This window comes from Phodopus roborovskii, unplaced genomic scaffold (genome assembly GCF_943737965.1).
Source record: "Phodopus roborovskii unplaced genomic scaffold, PHOROB, whole genome shotgun sequence".
NCBI lineage: Eukaryota > Metazoa > Chordata > Mammalia > Rodentia > Cricetidae > Phodopus > Phodopus roborovskii.
In genome coordinates this window covers 9,377,083-9,393,604 of record NW_026125444.1, presented here as the reverse complement: position 1 = coordinate 9,393,604, position 16,522 = coordinate 9,377,083, and the positions used below count along the sequence as shown (strand labels likewise).

Genomic DNA, 16,522 nt, shown 5'->3' with positions numbered 1-16,522 from the left:
TGTTTGATCCCTGAGACTTACTATGTAAGGAGACAGCTGACTCGTGAAAGTTTTTTTTTTTTTTTTTGACCTTCACAAATATGTCACGGATCGTGGGTCCATACCACACATAGACACACACACTTATCATCATCATTATCATCACCATCAAACTACAGGACCAGAGAAATGGTTCAGCAGATAAAAGCACTGCACTGCTGGCAAGCTGAGTTCTATCCCTTGAGATCCCTTGAGCCCACGTAAAGACAGAAGGGGAGAAGCAACTCCTGAAAGTTGTCCTCTGAGCTCCAGATATATGCCTTGGCATGTGTGCGACCACACACTCATGCAAGTGAGGGCATGCATGTGCTCATGGACACTGCACACACACGCGCGCGCGCGCGCGCACACACACACACACACACACACACACACATGAAGGCCGAAAAAGGAGTAGAAACAGAAAGAATCAACATCAACATTTAGCCAATAGACAAGGAAAGGAAAAGAAATCAGTGAGGAAAAAAACCTTCAGGAATCAATAAACAATAGCTTGGCATGGTAGAGAATATTTTCAGTCCCAACATTCTAGATGCCAGTGCAGGAGGATCACAAGTTAGGCTGTGATTCTGTCTCAAGATAAATAAGTAAATATATATATATATATCATGATGAGGGAATGAACGCAACTGCATGCATTGAACTAATGGTGACTGCTGTCCTTTACAGATATTAAGAATGATAGCTTTCACAGTTACACAGTATTCAAGCCCACACTGATGAATGCGAAGCTGTGGTTTTAAACAAATAAAAGGAAAAACATTTTAAGCAACACCATAGATAGAAGGGGGGGCCTCCAAAGCTGCCTGTGTGTGCTCGAGCTGTGGCACTCATCTTCTGCCATCTGCAATGTGAGCTCTTGGCTCCCAGGACTTTGACTTCAGACCGAACCACGCTATTGACTTTCCTGTGCTGAAATGTGTGTGTTGTACTTGTGAACAGTAGCACCTAGCATGATTCCTAACATGCAATGTAACTGAATACTGGCATTCTCACCTGTCTATGGCCAACTTCCACTATTTGGTTAAACCGTCCGAAGTTGCCAATTTTATTTTAGGTCATAATGGCTAAACATCGGCAGTTGCATTTAATTTAGATAGATACAAAGGGGGGGAAGGGGAATAACCATAGCACAAGTAGCTACCATGAAGACTCTGTTGGAGGCATTCTGCAATAAACCAACTTGGACTCTGTCCTTTCAGGATTCACAGAAAGCCACAGGCCTTTGCACACTTGAGTTCAGATGCTATCTTAAGGTTAAGGACTTGGCCCCTCTGTTCTGCTTCCTGAGAATGTGAGCTACTTCAGGGGCTGCAGAATGCCCATATCTATTACTAGGTCCGTGAGCTTTTCGTTACCATATTTAAACAGACAATTAAAGTGTCCTTGTCACTGGAACACTTTCCAGAGTGCAGAGTGTAATTGATATAATGCAAATCACTTTTGAACCTTGTGGCATTGTGCATTCATCTGGTTTCTTCCTGTTTTCTCCTGCCAGCACTCCCAACAATGATTTTCCATAAAATCAAACTCTCCTTAAATTCTATCCAGTGTGTTCTAAGGAAACTTATTTTGAATTAAGTTAACTTGGGCTACCTCTCTCTTTTTTTAAACTTTCTTTTTATTTACTTGTGTCTTTTTCACATCATGCCCCCTGATCCCACCCATCTCTCCCACCAACATAACACACACACACACACACACACACACACACACACACACACACAAGGCACAAGAGGAGCAGAGAAGGATAAAGTCTTGCCTCACTGGGACTCTTCCTGGACATCCCGTTGCTGCCTTGTGTCCGTGGAGATACAGCAGCCTTGGATTTGCAGGATCATCCACATACACACTCCACCCAGTGCCCCAGCAGATCACAGATAGTGTGGTTATTGGGGTCGGCCATCACATAACCCTGATTCTAGGCCTGGATATTGCAGGATTGGTCAGCCCACCAGCTCTCCCCTGTCTTTGCTACCTGAGTAAGTACCTCACATAACATAACTTTTTGGAGGTATCATTTAGCTCTTTCTGCAAACTCCCGCCTTTCTTGCAATATTCCACACGCTTGAGGGCTTTTCTTCTCCCCCAACAGACATGCCAGTATTGACTGACTGATGTCAACAAAAACAGTCCTCTAGCTCTCCAAAGAGATAGTAGAATATGGAGACAACAAAGTTGTAATTTCATTTGTTATGCTGATTACATTTTTTTTTCTTAATAAATGGAAAGTCAGAAAAAAAAAAAAAAAACAGGCAAGAACTAGCTGGGTAATAAGTCAAAGAACCAAACTAAAATGGTGGGTTGAGGAGAAAGAAAAAAATAGGATGTGGCCTTCATGATCCTTAGTGAATTAAGCTATTTCCAGCTTATTTTTGAACTTGTACATCTTAAATGAAAATCTCTGCTTGCAGCAATAAAAAAAGAAGTGTAATCTTTGTTCAAAGCGATTTGATAGCCATAAAGGTCGGAGAATGGCAGCATATCCCAGTTTACTTATCCTCGGCGAACTGTGTGAAATAACAGCTTCAGTCGGATCTTTACCTTGACAGTGAAGCGTTTCTTTCTTGGTGGGCTCCACACCGTGCCAGTTGAATGAATGAACGCACGCAAAGGCCTTAAGGAGGTCACCAACACGTAGGCTTTAAGAATCACAGATAGCTCTTCTGCTCTGAGGATTGCTTCACGTGGAGCAAGGACTGTAGTATGATTCCTGGTAAAATAATAATAATAATAATAATAATAATAAACAAAAACAAAACATAGCACTGCATTTAGAATTGAGTAGGCAATGTGGGAATGACCTAAAATGACCTAAAGCTTGGTAATCTCCCCACCTCTCTCTCTGTCTCACACACACACACACACACACACACACAGACACACACACACACACACACCCCTTTAGCCCAGTCTTTGTGTATGGATTTCCTGAAACAATTGCAGCTGTGGATTATTTTCTAACCACCAGGGGGTACATGGGCACAGAGACACACTCTCAAATGGGTAGAATTCTCTGCACTGGAAGACCGAATTAAACAATTTTCCCCCTAAAGGAAAACAATACTAACAACAATGTTTAAAGATTTCTGAAAATTAAATTAGTCACACTACCTGTGACCTTGGATTCATGGGACTGTGACAGAAGTGAGTACGTGAATTTGTGTGACAAGCTCCCCTCCCCCCCACCTACTGGTTTTTCTTGGGTGATTTCTCTTCTGTTTGTGCAAAAACAGTGAACTGTTTAACAGCAGACAGGTCATCAAGAATATGCTAGAATACTTCCCCAATTACTTCACATCTGCCTAACAAACATGCCATCCTTCCTAATAATTAAAGACCAACTTGAAGGCCGAATATAAAGAAAGCAATAAGTAATACTAGTTTCTTGTTTAGTGATGAAACAAACACACTTCCATCATAAATTGTACCAAAGAAATATGTGATTTTTTTGCTTTTCTGTACCACATCTTTATATCAAGTACCTAAGCCTACTTGATAACATGTATGTAGCTTGTGCTTCGGACAACCACGAAAGTTAAAATATTATGAAGAAACTGCATATGATTTCTCAATTAGTACTATTAAATGCCGAAACATTACACAACTAGATGAGGCAAGCCTATTTAGTTACGTCTTGAACGAAGTAATTAAAATGTATTTTTCCCCCTGTGATTTTTAGACATTCTAAAATCCTCTACCTGGAATCTGTAGAATCCAGGAGGGAAGGACCACTGGTAGAGAGGGGAATGAGAGGTCTTAAGGAGAGAGGATAGTAGAATACATGTGGCCCGGAAGGAGAAAGGGGAAATACGTGAATGCACAGAGGCATGGGAGGGAAAACTAGCCCTAAGGGTGTCCAGAGAAGCCTAACAGAAACCTACTAGTTTATAAACGTCATGTATAAGCACTTTTTCCACATAAGAGTTTCATGAGAATCACTCCAAGCAGGGGATGATGCTCCTCCCAGCAGCTACAGACAGCAACATAAAAAGCCCAGTGCAAAGTGTGGGACACTTCCTCCAGAGTTCTTGGTCTCGGAGTGTCCCAGAGATCTCTCCAATGATACAGGCCATTGCTAGTGCTCTTGGTTGCCCACCAGAGCCTGATGACAAGACTCTATTGCTGAAGACATACCCTCTTTGGTCACAGGACCTAAAGACATCAACTTGGTATTGACCAGGAAGCTTGCTCCCTGCTGGCCACCTTTTGTAGTACTGAACAGCACTATAAGTCAGTTTCCTGGGGCAGGGAGAAGTTATCAACAGTCTTACCCAGTCGTGAATCCTGTAACTACAATAATGGGTGACAAAATATGACCCTGGGTGCAATAATGATATAATTGTTATGGGTGAAGCAAGCACTTTTTGCTTGAACTTATGGCATGTGCCGCAAGAGGAAACAGATGTTTAGTATTGTAAATCTGGCTACGACTCTGCCTGAAGCACTCACAGGTTCTAGGGCTAAACTACTAATATTTTGTTAAATGGGCATATTATCAAACTGCTCTCTAAAATCCTATTCCTATACCTCTCCGTTCATGTAGCTCTCAGACCTCATCAGAGAAGTTTCCTTGTACAACAGACTCTCACAACTTATTAAAATGCAGAAGTGTCATTGGAGCAATCAGGTACAAACAGAACATCTACATAGCCCCCATCCCCATAGGAGAGGGGCCAGACAGGCTGTGAGGACCAAAGGTCAAGGAGAACTTGACTGAAACTCTTCATTCCTGACTTCACAGAAGCTCTGTTTGCCTTCACTGCATAAGGATAAGCTCTTCGACAGTTGAACATGAAAGCAGGGAGGTCTGACAAGCCCCTACCTCTAACTGAGGAGCTATTGATAGCTGATGACTTTTGGGGAGTCATATTCCTTTAAGGGTGTGGTCCTTGATCAAGCTCCGGACCAGCTCTATACTAAAACTATGTAGGTAGTACAAATTTGACTAGGTGGTTATTTAAAAGGGGGGGTACATTAAGTTGGAAGGTGACTGATGGATCTGGGAGGAGTTGGAAGAGAAAGAAGAGAATAAGATCAAAATACATTATTGTACAAAATTCTCAAAGAATTAATACAAATGTTGTATTAGTATTAAAAATATCATTTCCCCAAAAACGTTGGACAACTTGATACCCTTCTTAGGTAGCAGGAGTCATAAAAATTTAATAGCTAACAAAAATCCATTCAGCCATACTCAAAGACTAAAGCAATGTCATGTGGGTATAAAATAGAAGTTAAATTTTTATAGTCTTACATTTTCAAGGTTCTAAATTCAATTTACATTAATATAACTTACTAGCCAAGAGTCCAATTTACCTAAATGTTTATTCTACAGCAGCAGTTTGAATTAGTCTAGGAGAAAGTCAATGATGACATTCCTTTTTAAGACACAATAATTGAACGTTCTTGTGAGTGGGGCCTAGCAATTCATTGAGCAGCAGCCTCTCCACTGGGCCCCTTCCTCACACCCAAGTCCTCAGATATGATTTCTAGCTTTTTTTTTCCCTTTGCTTCCAACAGTATATACTGGATAGAACATTTAATGTGTTTATCTTACAATTGTTCGCCTCGCCAGTCCTGTGGTTTCCACATCTGTGGCTTGACTTCTTTTGGGAGGTGACTGGAATCTCTCAGCTGTGACTGCGTTCCCTGATTCAGGCACACAGAGGGACTCACTGGAAGTCTCAGTTCTGAAAAGAGTCACAAGCAAAACACAGTCATTCTTTTTGGGTCCTCCTGGGAACTGCTTCCAAATTAGATGATGCTGTGTCAAAAGCAGAGGGTCCATCCCTCTGTTCTGAAGCTAGACTGGATCTATGAAGTAAGAATTCATGATCATGGGATGGGGACACAAGGGGTGGGGTTGGGAGGTGGATGGAGGTGGGAGAATACTGAAGGAGAAAACTGAGAAGGCTCAAGGCTGGGGACAGTTTGGGGTCAAGTAGAAACCTGGATCAAGGGAATCTTCCAGGAATCTACAAGGATTACCCCAGCTAAGACTCCTAGCAATAGTGGACTGGCCATCTTCTGTGACCTGGCAAGACATCAAATGGAGGAACTGGAACATGAACCCAGCCACATAATCTTTGACCTTCAGTCTGTCCTGTCCGTGGGATATACTGGGGTAAGGGTGGTGAAGAGATTGTGGGAGTGGCCAACCAATGACTGGTGCAGCCTGAGACCTACGCCATGAGAGTGAGCCCATCCCTCACACTGCCTGGAGTGCCAGGACCCAGTTCTATGAACGTCACATAGACCTAAGAGAAATCAAACACAACTGGAGAAAAACATGTCAATGTAATGATGCCTAATGATACTCTGCTATACTCGTAGATTGGGGCCCACCCCAGTTGTCATCAGAGAACGTTCATCCAGTAACTGATGGTAACAGATGCAGAGACCCACAGTCAAACATTAGGCTCAGGGAATCCTGCTGAAGAAAGGAGAGGAAGGACTGTAGGAACCAGAGGGGTCAAGGACATCATCACAAGAAAACCCTCAGAATCAACTAACCTGGCTCATAAGAGCTCACAGTGACTGAACCAACAACCAGGGAGCCTGCATGGGACCAGCCCTGTGTCTCTACATGTGTATGACAGTTGTGCAGCTTGGTCTTCTTGCAGGACTCCTAACAGTGGGAACAGGGGCTATCTCTAATGCTTTGACTCACTTTGGAGAACCTATTCCTCATACTAGGTTGTCTTACCCAGCCTTTACACAAGGGGAGGTGGTTAGTCCTACCACAACTGAACTCACCATATTTTGTTGAGATCCATGAGAGGCCTAGCCTTTTCTGAACAGAAATGGAAGAGGAGTGGATTGGGAGAGGGACTGGGAAGGGAGGAGGGAGGGGAAACTGAGCTTGGGATGTAAAAAAAAATTAAATTTAATTAATTAAAAAAAAAGAATCCATGATCAGAGAGAATTTTGTTTTGGAGTCTTTTCTTTTTTTGTTTTAACCACAGACCAGGAAAACGACAGTAATATGTGATTCTCAATTTTCTTGCTCAGAAAGGAAGGCAGAGTGCATGTTTGTAACCATCCAACCCTAAGCTGACCTCCATCCACACTGCTAATGGGTGCTCTGACACTGACAGGAAGGTATCCATAGGAACTGTTGCTGGTGTGAATAGCACCCAGAAAACAAGTCGATTTCCTGACAGTAGACTGCTTCATGTGTTTAAGTTGGTTATGCCTCATGACCTTGGATAGGTCACAAGAGTCTCAAACTATTTCAGAAAGGGTTAAGTTACACAAATGAAGAACAGCGACAATGTCTTACTTCAGAACAGTTACACTGAAATGTTTAAAAGAGAAAATGTTGGATAAGCTTAGTAAGAATTCCAGGAAGTTACAGAAAGCTACAAAAAGAAAATAAATAAATAAATCTTTCTTCCATTGAAGGTGACATCACCTTTTGAAATCCACAGAAGCACAGGAGTCAGAAGTATTCTGTCTGTTCTAAAACATAAATGGATACAACTGAGATGAATACCAATGTGCTTATATTAACTCATATACATAGGTATTTGTTTTCTAAATTATACAATGCAGGCATCCTAATGGCCCATGCCTCGTTTATTTCTCAGTTTCATGTAGAATTACCCATACATACTTCTCAGTGGCTTATACTATTCCATATATATATATACATACATATATATATATATGATATTAATTAGGACATTCTCTTCTACTGTGCACTTACTGTTAAAATAGTTTCCCTTTGCTACTGTAACAACATTGTGATGAACTTTCTCATACAACTATTTTGGTATACCTGTATAAACTTATCTAAATTCTCGGCATGCAAAATTACCAGGTTAATGGATAAATGCATTGTAAATTTGTTAGGCACTATCGAATCGCTTTTTAAAACACTTCTCCTAATTTACACTCTACCCAGGAGGGTAGGAGAGTTGTTGTTTTACTCCCAGGTCACAATGCTTGATTTTTAAGTCTAATAATTTATCCAGCTCTCAAAATGCAGCAAAGCCTTTAAATTATTTTTCCTCTTGTGCACATTCCATCAATGCTAACATCGTCTAATTTAAAACATTTCACACTCTTAAGTAAACGTCACAGAAGTAGAGCTGTTTGATGTATTCCCATATCCCATTATTTAGCAGTGTGAAGCTCCATGCGTTATAGCAATGGAATTAGCATCATTCAAATTGCTTTAGTTTTGAAACTGACAAATGAAAAGGCATAGAAGATCATCTCTTTCCTTAGAAATCTGATGGGGGAATGTCCTTCTGTATGTGTGTTTCCCTTATTGGTTGATGAATAAAATGCTCATTGGCCAGTAGAGGCAGGTAGATGGGGCTAGGAGACAAGGAGGATGCTGGGGAGAGAGGCAGAGAGGCACCATCAGAAGAGACACCATGTAGCCACCAAAGGAGTACCAGATCTGTGCATTCTCTGGTAAGCCAAGACCACATGAAAATACATAGATTAATAGTTATGGGTTAATAATTAAGAGAGAAGTAGACAATAAGAAGTTTAAGTCATCAGTCAATAGTTTTATTATTAATATAGAGTCTGTGTAGTGTGTGTGCTTATTTGGGGCTGAAGGGGCTGTGGGACCTGCTGGAACACGAAACTCCAGCAACAGAAATCACAACCTTCAATTTTTAAAATTATATTACTGTGTGTGTCATGACGTGTGTGGCAGTCAGAGAACAACTTATGGAAGTTGGTTCTCTCCTTCCACCATATGTGTGGGTCCCAGGGCATGAACTCGAGTAGTCAGGCTTAGAAGCAAGTGCCTTTATCTACTGAGCCATCTCGCTGGCCTGGAAATCACAACTTTGAAAAGGTTGAGATGGGAGGCAGGTATATAGCCCAGTGGAAGAGCATGAATTTAGCATGTACATGATCTTGGGTACAGCCATCTCCTATGGGCAGAGAAAAAAGAAAATGTTGACTAAATTCCTCAACCTTGTAAAAAGAAAAGAAATGTTCTCAAGTAAACTTTCACTAAATATGTTACTAGGGAAAATTGTATCTCCCAGAAGAGCTCACTTGTAGCTCTCCTTGATGTGATGTGAGAACAGTGTCATTGACTCCAATGTCCCCCAATGATGTTATTAAGGTAGTAACAGAGAGAGAGAGAGAAAAAGAGAGAGAGAGAGAGAGAGAGAGAGAGAGAGAGAGAGAGAGAGAGAGAGAGGGAGAGAGAGAGAGACGGGAGAGGAGAGAGAGAAGAAAGAGAGAAAACTCTGTCCCCCTTTTCTGATTTATTTCAAGTGTTAGAGCTATATATGATGCTGGAAAAAAAATGTCAATGTAATGATGCCTAATGATATTCTGCTCTACTCATGGATTGGTGCCTAGCCCAATTGTCATCTGAGAGACTTCATCCAGTAACTGATGGCAATAGATGCAGAAACCCACAATTAAACATTAGGCTCGGGGAATCCAGCCAAGAATGCATAAGGGTTTTTCATTAACCCCTAAATCTGTGATGGAACAGCAGAATTTAATACTGATTAAATAAAGCTTATAGTAATTCATATTTATACGTAAGTTGATAAACTCCAAGCTTCTACTACATTGTTTAGACTTGCTGATGACTACATTTGATGATCCCCCCCAAAAAAATTGTAATTAGCTATACTTTAATATCTAAATTGACTCCTATTTTATTTGAGTATGGGGAAAATGAACAGCTATTACTATGAGGGAAATGCAGTTGTATTTCATGGAAGTATTATAAGTGATTGTGGACATACTTCATTATCTTAAGTTATAGAACAGAATCAAATATTTGTTGGGAGGTGCCTTCTTAGATCTTTTATTTGGCATATTCATCCAAGGTTCTGTCAATAAGTGTGTCACCCGGCTTCCTAACCTTGTCTTACCCACCTTTCTTCTAACCTCTAGACACATTCAAAAGGCCTAGAATTCCCCTCATATAATGCTGAAAGTAGCTTCTCTTTTTGAAGGAATTTGGGAGATGAGACACTGTCACACAGGTAATCTTCCAATAAACTCCCTAATTCATTGGCATAGGATAGCTGAAATGTTTCAGAAGTGCCTAGCATGTGTTCATCAGGGTTTCTTGCCTACAGTATGAAGATGGAGTGAACAACAGATTCAGATGTGTGACACTATCTAGTGAGTAGTGTTGAGCTTTTCTTACTGCCTACTCCTAGCTTATTTCAGAGAGCACTGAAGCCTGTGAGCATACTTGTCACCTGGAGTAAAACCGGACCTTCTGTTAGGAGGGCACCAAGACTGCCTTCCTCCTGCCTTTTAATATCTGGTAAAATGTGTCCAAGTGCCCGCTGACAGGGGTACTCTTACTGACGGGAAGACTGAGGCAGAAATAAGGAGCCTGGTTTTATGTTTTTTGTTCTTGCCTGTCAATACTGGGCTTGTGACACTGACAAGGAGTCTTCTAGATTCCAGAATATGATTCCTATGATTTGTCTACACAATACTAAAACACAGTGCTGATCTGCACCAGGTGCTCCAGTTAGCAAGGAGATAGTCAATCTGTGGTTACAAGTCAAAATGTTACCCCAATGAAGTAAAAGTCCTTCCTTTGGGTAGTAATTCTTCCTGCTCAACATAGCATGCAATTATATACAGGTAAAGATCAAAACACTGGAAAATATATGTACTGGAAAAAAATTAGCTGCCAATTTTCTGGTGTATTTGATGTAATGCTTTTCCCCCATGGCTAGTAATTAATATGAAAATAGTAGTAAAAGTATAATTACATTTCACAAACGTTTGGATGTTGTCTTGCATTTCTTATTAAGAAACTATAGTGTTTTGTATTTTAAATTTCCAGTAAAGATAAAAAGGTCTTGATTAGAAATTAATAATTATTTGAGATTAGAACTATAAATAAGTATAGTTATAAGAATACTAATTGCTGATCCTGCCTTAGGGCATTTATAAGTCTTAATGCTTAACTTGTAGGTATTAAAAACTATGAAAACACAGCCTAAAAACTCACATGCAGCACAAATATGACTTCAGAAATGCAGAAGCTGAAGTTGTAGCCAGGAATAACTCCTATTGCAGTCAAGACTAGAGATACAGGGTGCAGATATTTCTACAACAAGAAATCCAGGGAAGGAAGGCCCCACCGTTCTCTCCCCTGAGCCTGAGCTCTAGCGAGTATCCAAGGCCAAGTAAATCACACGAGGTAGGCTATAAAAGACAGACTTCTGGAGAAAGGGCTGGAGTGAACAGGAGGGAAAAGTGGAGATGCTCTAATACAAACACCACACTTGAAAAAGAGGAGCCACGTCCCCAGTCTGCTCAGCGGTATGTGCCTGGGTTCACATATAGGAAAAGATTGAAAGAAAAGTAACAGTGTCTTTATCCCCAACAAGAGTGTTTACATAGGGCAGCAGGTGATATTGAGACTGAACCATATGAAGTTGCCTTTTGTTGGGTCAAAAGAATAGAACATTAGTCAAATATCTGCAACTACCCAATGGCCAACCCAATGTTTCTTTTACTATATCTTGGGACCTATTGGAGAAAAAGATCTGAGAATGTATACTCAGGTAAGACTGTGTGCATGGCCTCAAGGAACATCGTGGAAGAAGAGGGAGAAAGATTCTAAGAGTCAGAATTCCAGGAGACCTGGGAAAATTCTATCTTCTGATCGTGATAGGACTGTTGTTCCCATGAACTCACAAGAGCTGGGGTCTCCTGCATAAGATCTGGTCAATTTCAGGTCATTTCATTTGTTCAGTTGTTTCAGGAATGCTGATTCTAAACACGAATGAAGGAGGTGCTCATGAGACCCTATCTCGAATCAAGGAGTAATTGCCATTGATGGATGCTAGGGGAAGGAGAGTCCGTTTTCTTTAAGTGTCCTCCCCCCCCCCCGACAGCTTTACCATGCTCCAGTAGGTAGCCCCGCGCTAGTGGGTATATGAACAACATGGATCTGACATAGGACTGGTTGGATGTTGGGGGACTGAAAGTGAATTCAGGAGAAGTGGCCGGAGTAAGTATGATTAAAATACAGTGTATGGGCATGTACAAATATCAAAGAATTAATAAATATATTTAAAAGTAAAGACTAGCATTTCAGAAAGAGCATATAATCATACTATCTGCAAGAGAAAGTACCTATAGCTTGAATGCCTGTGGATAAGACAGGAGGTGGTGGTACATGCCTTTAATCCCAGCACTTAGGAGGCAGAGGCAGGTGGATCTCTGTGAGTTCAAGGCCAGCTTGGTCTACAAAGCTACACTGAGAAACCCTCCTGTCCCAAAAAAAAAAAAAAAAAAAAAAAAAAAAAAAAGGAAAGAAAGAGTGAGTAATTCTGAAGTCACTCGTCAGTGTTTGGCATTTTCCTTGAAAGCAATAAAGACACAGTCCAGGTCTCCTACAAATCAAGAAATAGCTTCACCTCTCAATCTATTCCAGTCTTTGAATGATAATGAAAAATCACAGCCACAAAGCATGGTGGGTACACAACAAATGTTTGCTGACTAAGGCCATTTAAGGTCGAGGGATACAAAACTACCATTCTTAATACATGGTATATGTGACTTAAGAAGAATTAAGTGGCAAGAGCCCTTTGACCAAAACTGAAATGCCATCTTGCTGTGAATTTAGTATAATGGATTAATGACGAGCATGGCACGGGGCCTTTGTGTGAGGCCCAGTGGCCTTACAGGAAAAAGACTACAGATGAATCCTCATTAACCATCACCCTCTAAAAACGTACCTGAGGAATATTAGCTATCCTTTTGCCTCTTCAGGAGAGGTGAAAAGAGCAAGGGACACATCCACCAATGGGTCAAGTTCATAAAATCATCAAGTCATTTTCAGTTAGAGAGGAGGGATTCTGTGTAGGGAAGGTAGTCTAGGCTCTCAGGACAAGAAGTGCTACAGGGCAGGGGCTCTGTTGTCTTAGTTTGCCTGCTTTTAAATCCCACCCCATTGTCTGTCTACTGCTAGATGCAGGCTGGCACTGAATGTAGACTCAAATAAATATATGCTTAGTAAGTGAACTAAAGTTTCTTCTTCCACAAACCAACAGACATATATGTGTTGGTCATGTACTTGGGAAATACTTGCTCCTTTGTGTGTCAATGACACGAGCTAGAGTCATCAGGGGAAGGAGCCTCAGTTGAGGAAATGCCGCCATGAGACCCAGCTGTAAGGCATTTTCTCATTTAGTGGTCAGTGGGGAAGGGCCCAGCCCATAGTGGTGCCATGCCTCGGCTGATGGTCTTGGGTTCTATAAAACCTGAGCAAGCCAGGGGAAGCAAGCCAGTAAGCAGCACCCCTCCATGGCCTCTGTACCACCTCCTGCCTCCAGGATCCTGCCCTGTTTGGCTTCCTGTGCTGACTTCCTTTGGTTATGTGGAAGTGTGAGCCAAACAAACTCTTTCCTCCCCAACTTGCTTTGTGGTCACCGTGTGTCATCGCAGTAATAGAAACACCAACTAAGACAGGATAGAAAAGACAAAGAAAGGAACAAAGAATAAGCCAGTAAAAAGTATCTGGTAAGTTTTACCAAAGTTGTATGCTATTAAACTGGAATTGCCTAGACTTAGGAGATGGGTTTAAAATGGAGACAACAGTTTTACTTCTCTACTGCAATGTGGAGTTTCTAAGACTGAGATGTATTTATCCTTATCGAGATGCTGCAAAAAACAGCACCCAGCAGTCTCAAAAGGGGACAAAGATCAACAATTCACAGACCAGCTATCTAAGACCAAGCAGTATACTAACAGTGAAGAACTATAGATGCCACAGACATCACAGGAAGTCACAGAAAAAGAATCATTTGCAGATGGCCAAGATCAAGATTATGCACAGGGTTACCATGTATGGGCTTAATTTAGGACTGAAGTGCCACCTTTACCAAACAGATGGACCTTGGGTCTGAGAAGACATAAGTGAAGCCAGTCAACTTGCATATTCCAATTTGTCCAACGTGATAGTGAATTGTCACTGGTCAATATTTCCAAAGAAATTCTACAAAGAAGATTACAAATTATATTTTTAAATTATGTTAATGAATTAATTGGTGTGGTTAAGATTCAATTACTTAGCCTTTCTAAGTTCAGTATCTTTATCAAAAAATAATAATAGGGGTCTTGCTTGGGAAATGGATAATCTTGCAGAGGACTCTTGCAAGTTGAGTTTCCAGCATCTGAATGGTAGCCTTTGACCACTGTACCTCCACACCAGGGAATCCAGTGCCTTTTTCTGACCTCCACAGGCACAAGGCACATACATAGTGCATGCATATACGTACAAGCAAAAATAATCATATGTAAAATAAAATAAAAATAATTTTTAAGAGTAGTAGTAAAAATGATCTACTTTACAGGAATAGCAACAGAACTAAATACAAATTTTCCTTCAAGTGCTTTGCACAGAATTTGAATGTATTAAATACTCAAAAATTGCTAAATTGGGGCTGAGGAGTTGAGTCAGCAATTAGGAGCTGGAACTTCACTTCCAGACAACCTGAGTTCAGTTCTTAGCTCTGGAGGCTCACAACTGCCTGTAACTCCTTATCAAAGGATGTCTAATGCCTCTAGTCTCAACAGGAACTGCACTCACACTCATAACACACACACAGAGAAACATATTATATTATTTAAATAATAATAAATAGCTACATTAGTGATAATTTTAAATATTGTTTCCAAAATCTTGGAAAGTCTATAACTTTCAAACTGCAAAGTACAGCTAGAGTATTATTTCTTTTTATCTTACTCCACACCCTGATGCTTCCCATTACTGCTCACTACCAGGCAAAGGCTAATCTGTTAATGCTTTCATATGATTGTTGTGTTTGTTTGTTTGTTTGTTTTGGGTATTTTGAGGTCTCTCTACAATGTTGGCTGTCCCCAAACTCAATATATATAGACCAGGCTGGTCTCAAACTCAGAGATCTCCTTGCCTCTGCCTCTCAAATGCTGGGATTAAAGGCATGTGCCACAGTGCCCAGACTTGATTATGTATTTATTTCCTTACTTACTTACTTGTGTGTGTGTGTGTGTGTGTGTGTTATAATGTACATATGTTGTTTGCAGGTGCCCACAGAGGCAGAAGGGGTCACTGGATCCCCTGGAATTGGAGTTACATGGTATTGTGAGCTGGTCAACATAGGTTTTTAGGACCTGGACTTTAGTCCTCTTCAAGGGTAGCAAGCATTCTGAACTCCTGAGCCATCTCTCAGGACTCATGTGAGTTTTAATCATCGAGCATCTGCCCTTAGTCTCCTAAGAGCAAAATAGGAAGTACATATACTAAGGATGACTGTGTGTTCTCAACTGATACAGCATCTCTACTGTGAGTAGATTATGAAGATTTGCACTCCACTCTTTCCTCTTCTTGAGCCTCATGTGCTCCTAAGTGAGGGAGGAGTTCAGTTCCTGTCCTGTTTCATTCACTTAAAGGAATTTTCCATCAGCTTCTAATCTTGTGTTAGGTCATGAACAGAGTGAGGTTAGAACTGACCTCTGTATTTTGTTCAAAGGAAACATTCCTGTAAACCACACAGATCTAAACAGAACTAACGTCCTAGACAACTGCAGGTCAACACTGGGGTTTTGCACACTCCAAATGCACTGAAGTCCTTAACAAATTTTTACTTTCGTTTTATGAAAATGCCATTGTCCAAAGTGTCTTTGAGAGAATGAATATAGCAAACAAACAAAGTTCTTATTAGGCCACATTTCTGGCCTTATTTGGGAAACTCATAGGTAATTTCTCAAGATCTAAAATCAATGTGTGTCACAGTCATCCTAACTTCCTCTTGATGGCCTCAGATGTCTTTCTTATGCTCTTATCAGAAATGGGCATGTCATGCCACAAATACACACATACAACCTTCAATATCATACTGTTTGGGGAGGGGAAAGCATAACACGCGCTCTGTTAGAGGAAATGAGATGTAATCCATGTCCTGAGGTAAGTGGAGACCTGTAAAAATGACCAGCTCGGTGACACAGCAATGTGCTCTAAAGGAGTAGTCATTGTACAAGATCCCCGCCACCTAACCAATCCATCAATCACATGTCTATCAAGCATTCGGCAAATGCAAGCTGTAAGTGCCCTGCTTTTGGCTCCTTTTCAGTGGAAGTGTCAAAGTCACACAGTTCTACAAAACCAATTTTCCCCATGGACTCCTCTATGTTTTGACCATGACAACATAAGAACCTTGAATTCCGCTCATTTTCCTTGGTAATAAAATCTATGTCTAGACTACCACTTCAATTTTCTTGCCCTATGATTTCACTACAATGACCAAACAGCATGAAAGATTGTTTTATTACTTTCTGGCAGCTTAATTTTCCTTTGATGTTTTTCTACATGAATTTTCCAGAGGACAAGAAATTTTTTAAAAAAGGAAAATGCTTGACTACTCCAGCAAGGACCAAGATGAATAATTTAGGATAAATTAATGAGCATCATTAATAACAATTTGAAACACAGCTCCCAACAAATACTAATACATAAGAGTCCAATAAATAT

At 40.7% G+C, this 16,522-nt stretch overlaps 1 protein-coding gene across 1 annotated transcript in view; it reads right to left on the bottom strand.

Annotated features, from left to right (window-relative positions):
* Cped1 (cadherin like and PC-esterase domain containing 1) overlaps positions 1 to 16,522 on the bottom strand; it is a 252,839-nt gene that overhangs the window by 149,762 nt on the left and 86,555 nt on the right. Inside the window, exons 5-6 of the mRNA XM_051175736.1 lie at positions 5,600 to 5,732; positions 2,584 to 2,752 (exon numbers count right to left, since the gene is read on the bottom strand). Of these exons, the coding sequence (XP_051031693.1) occupies positions 2,584 to 2,752; positions 5,600 to 5,732 (302 nt within the window). The remainder of the gene's footprint in view (positions 1 to 2,583; positions 2,753 to 5,599; positions 5,733 to 16,522) is intronic.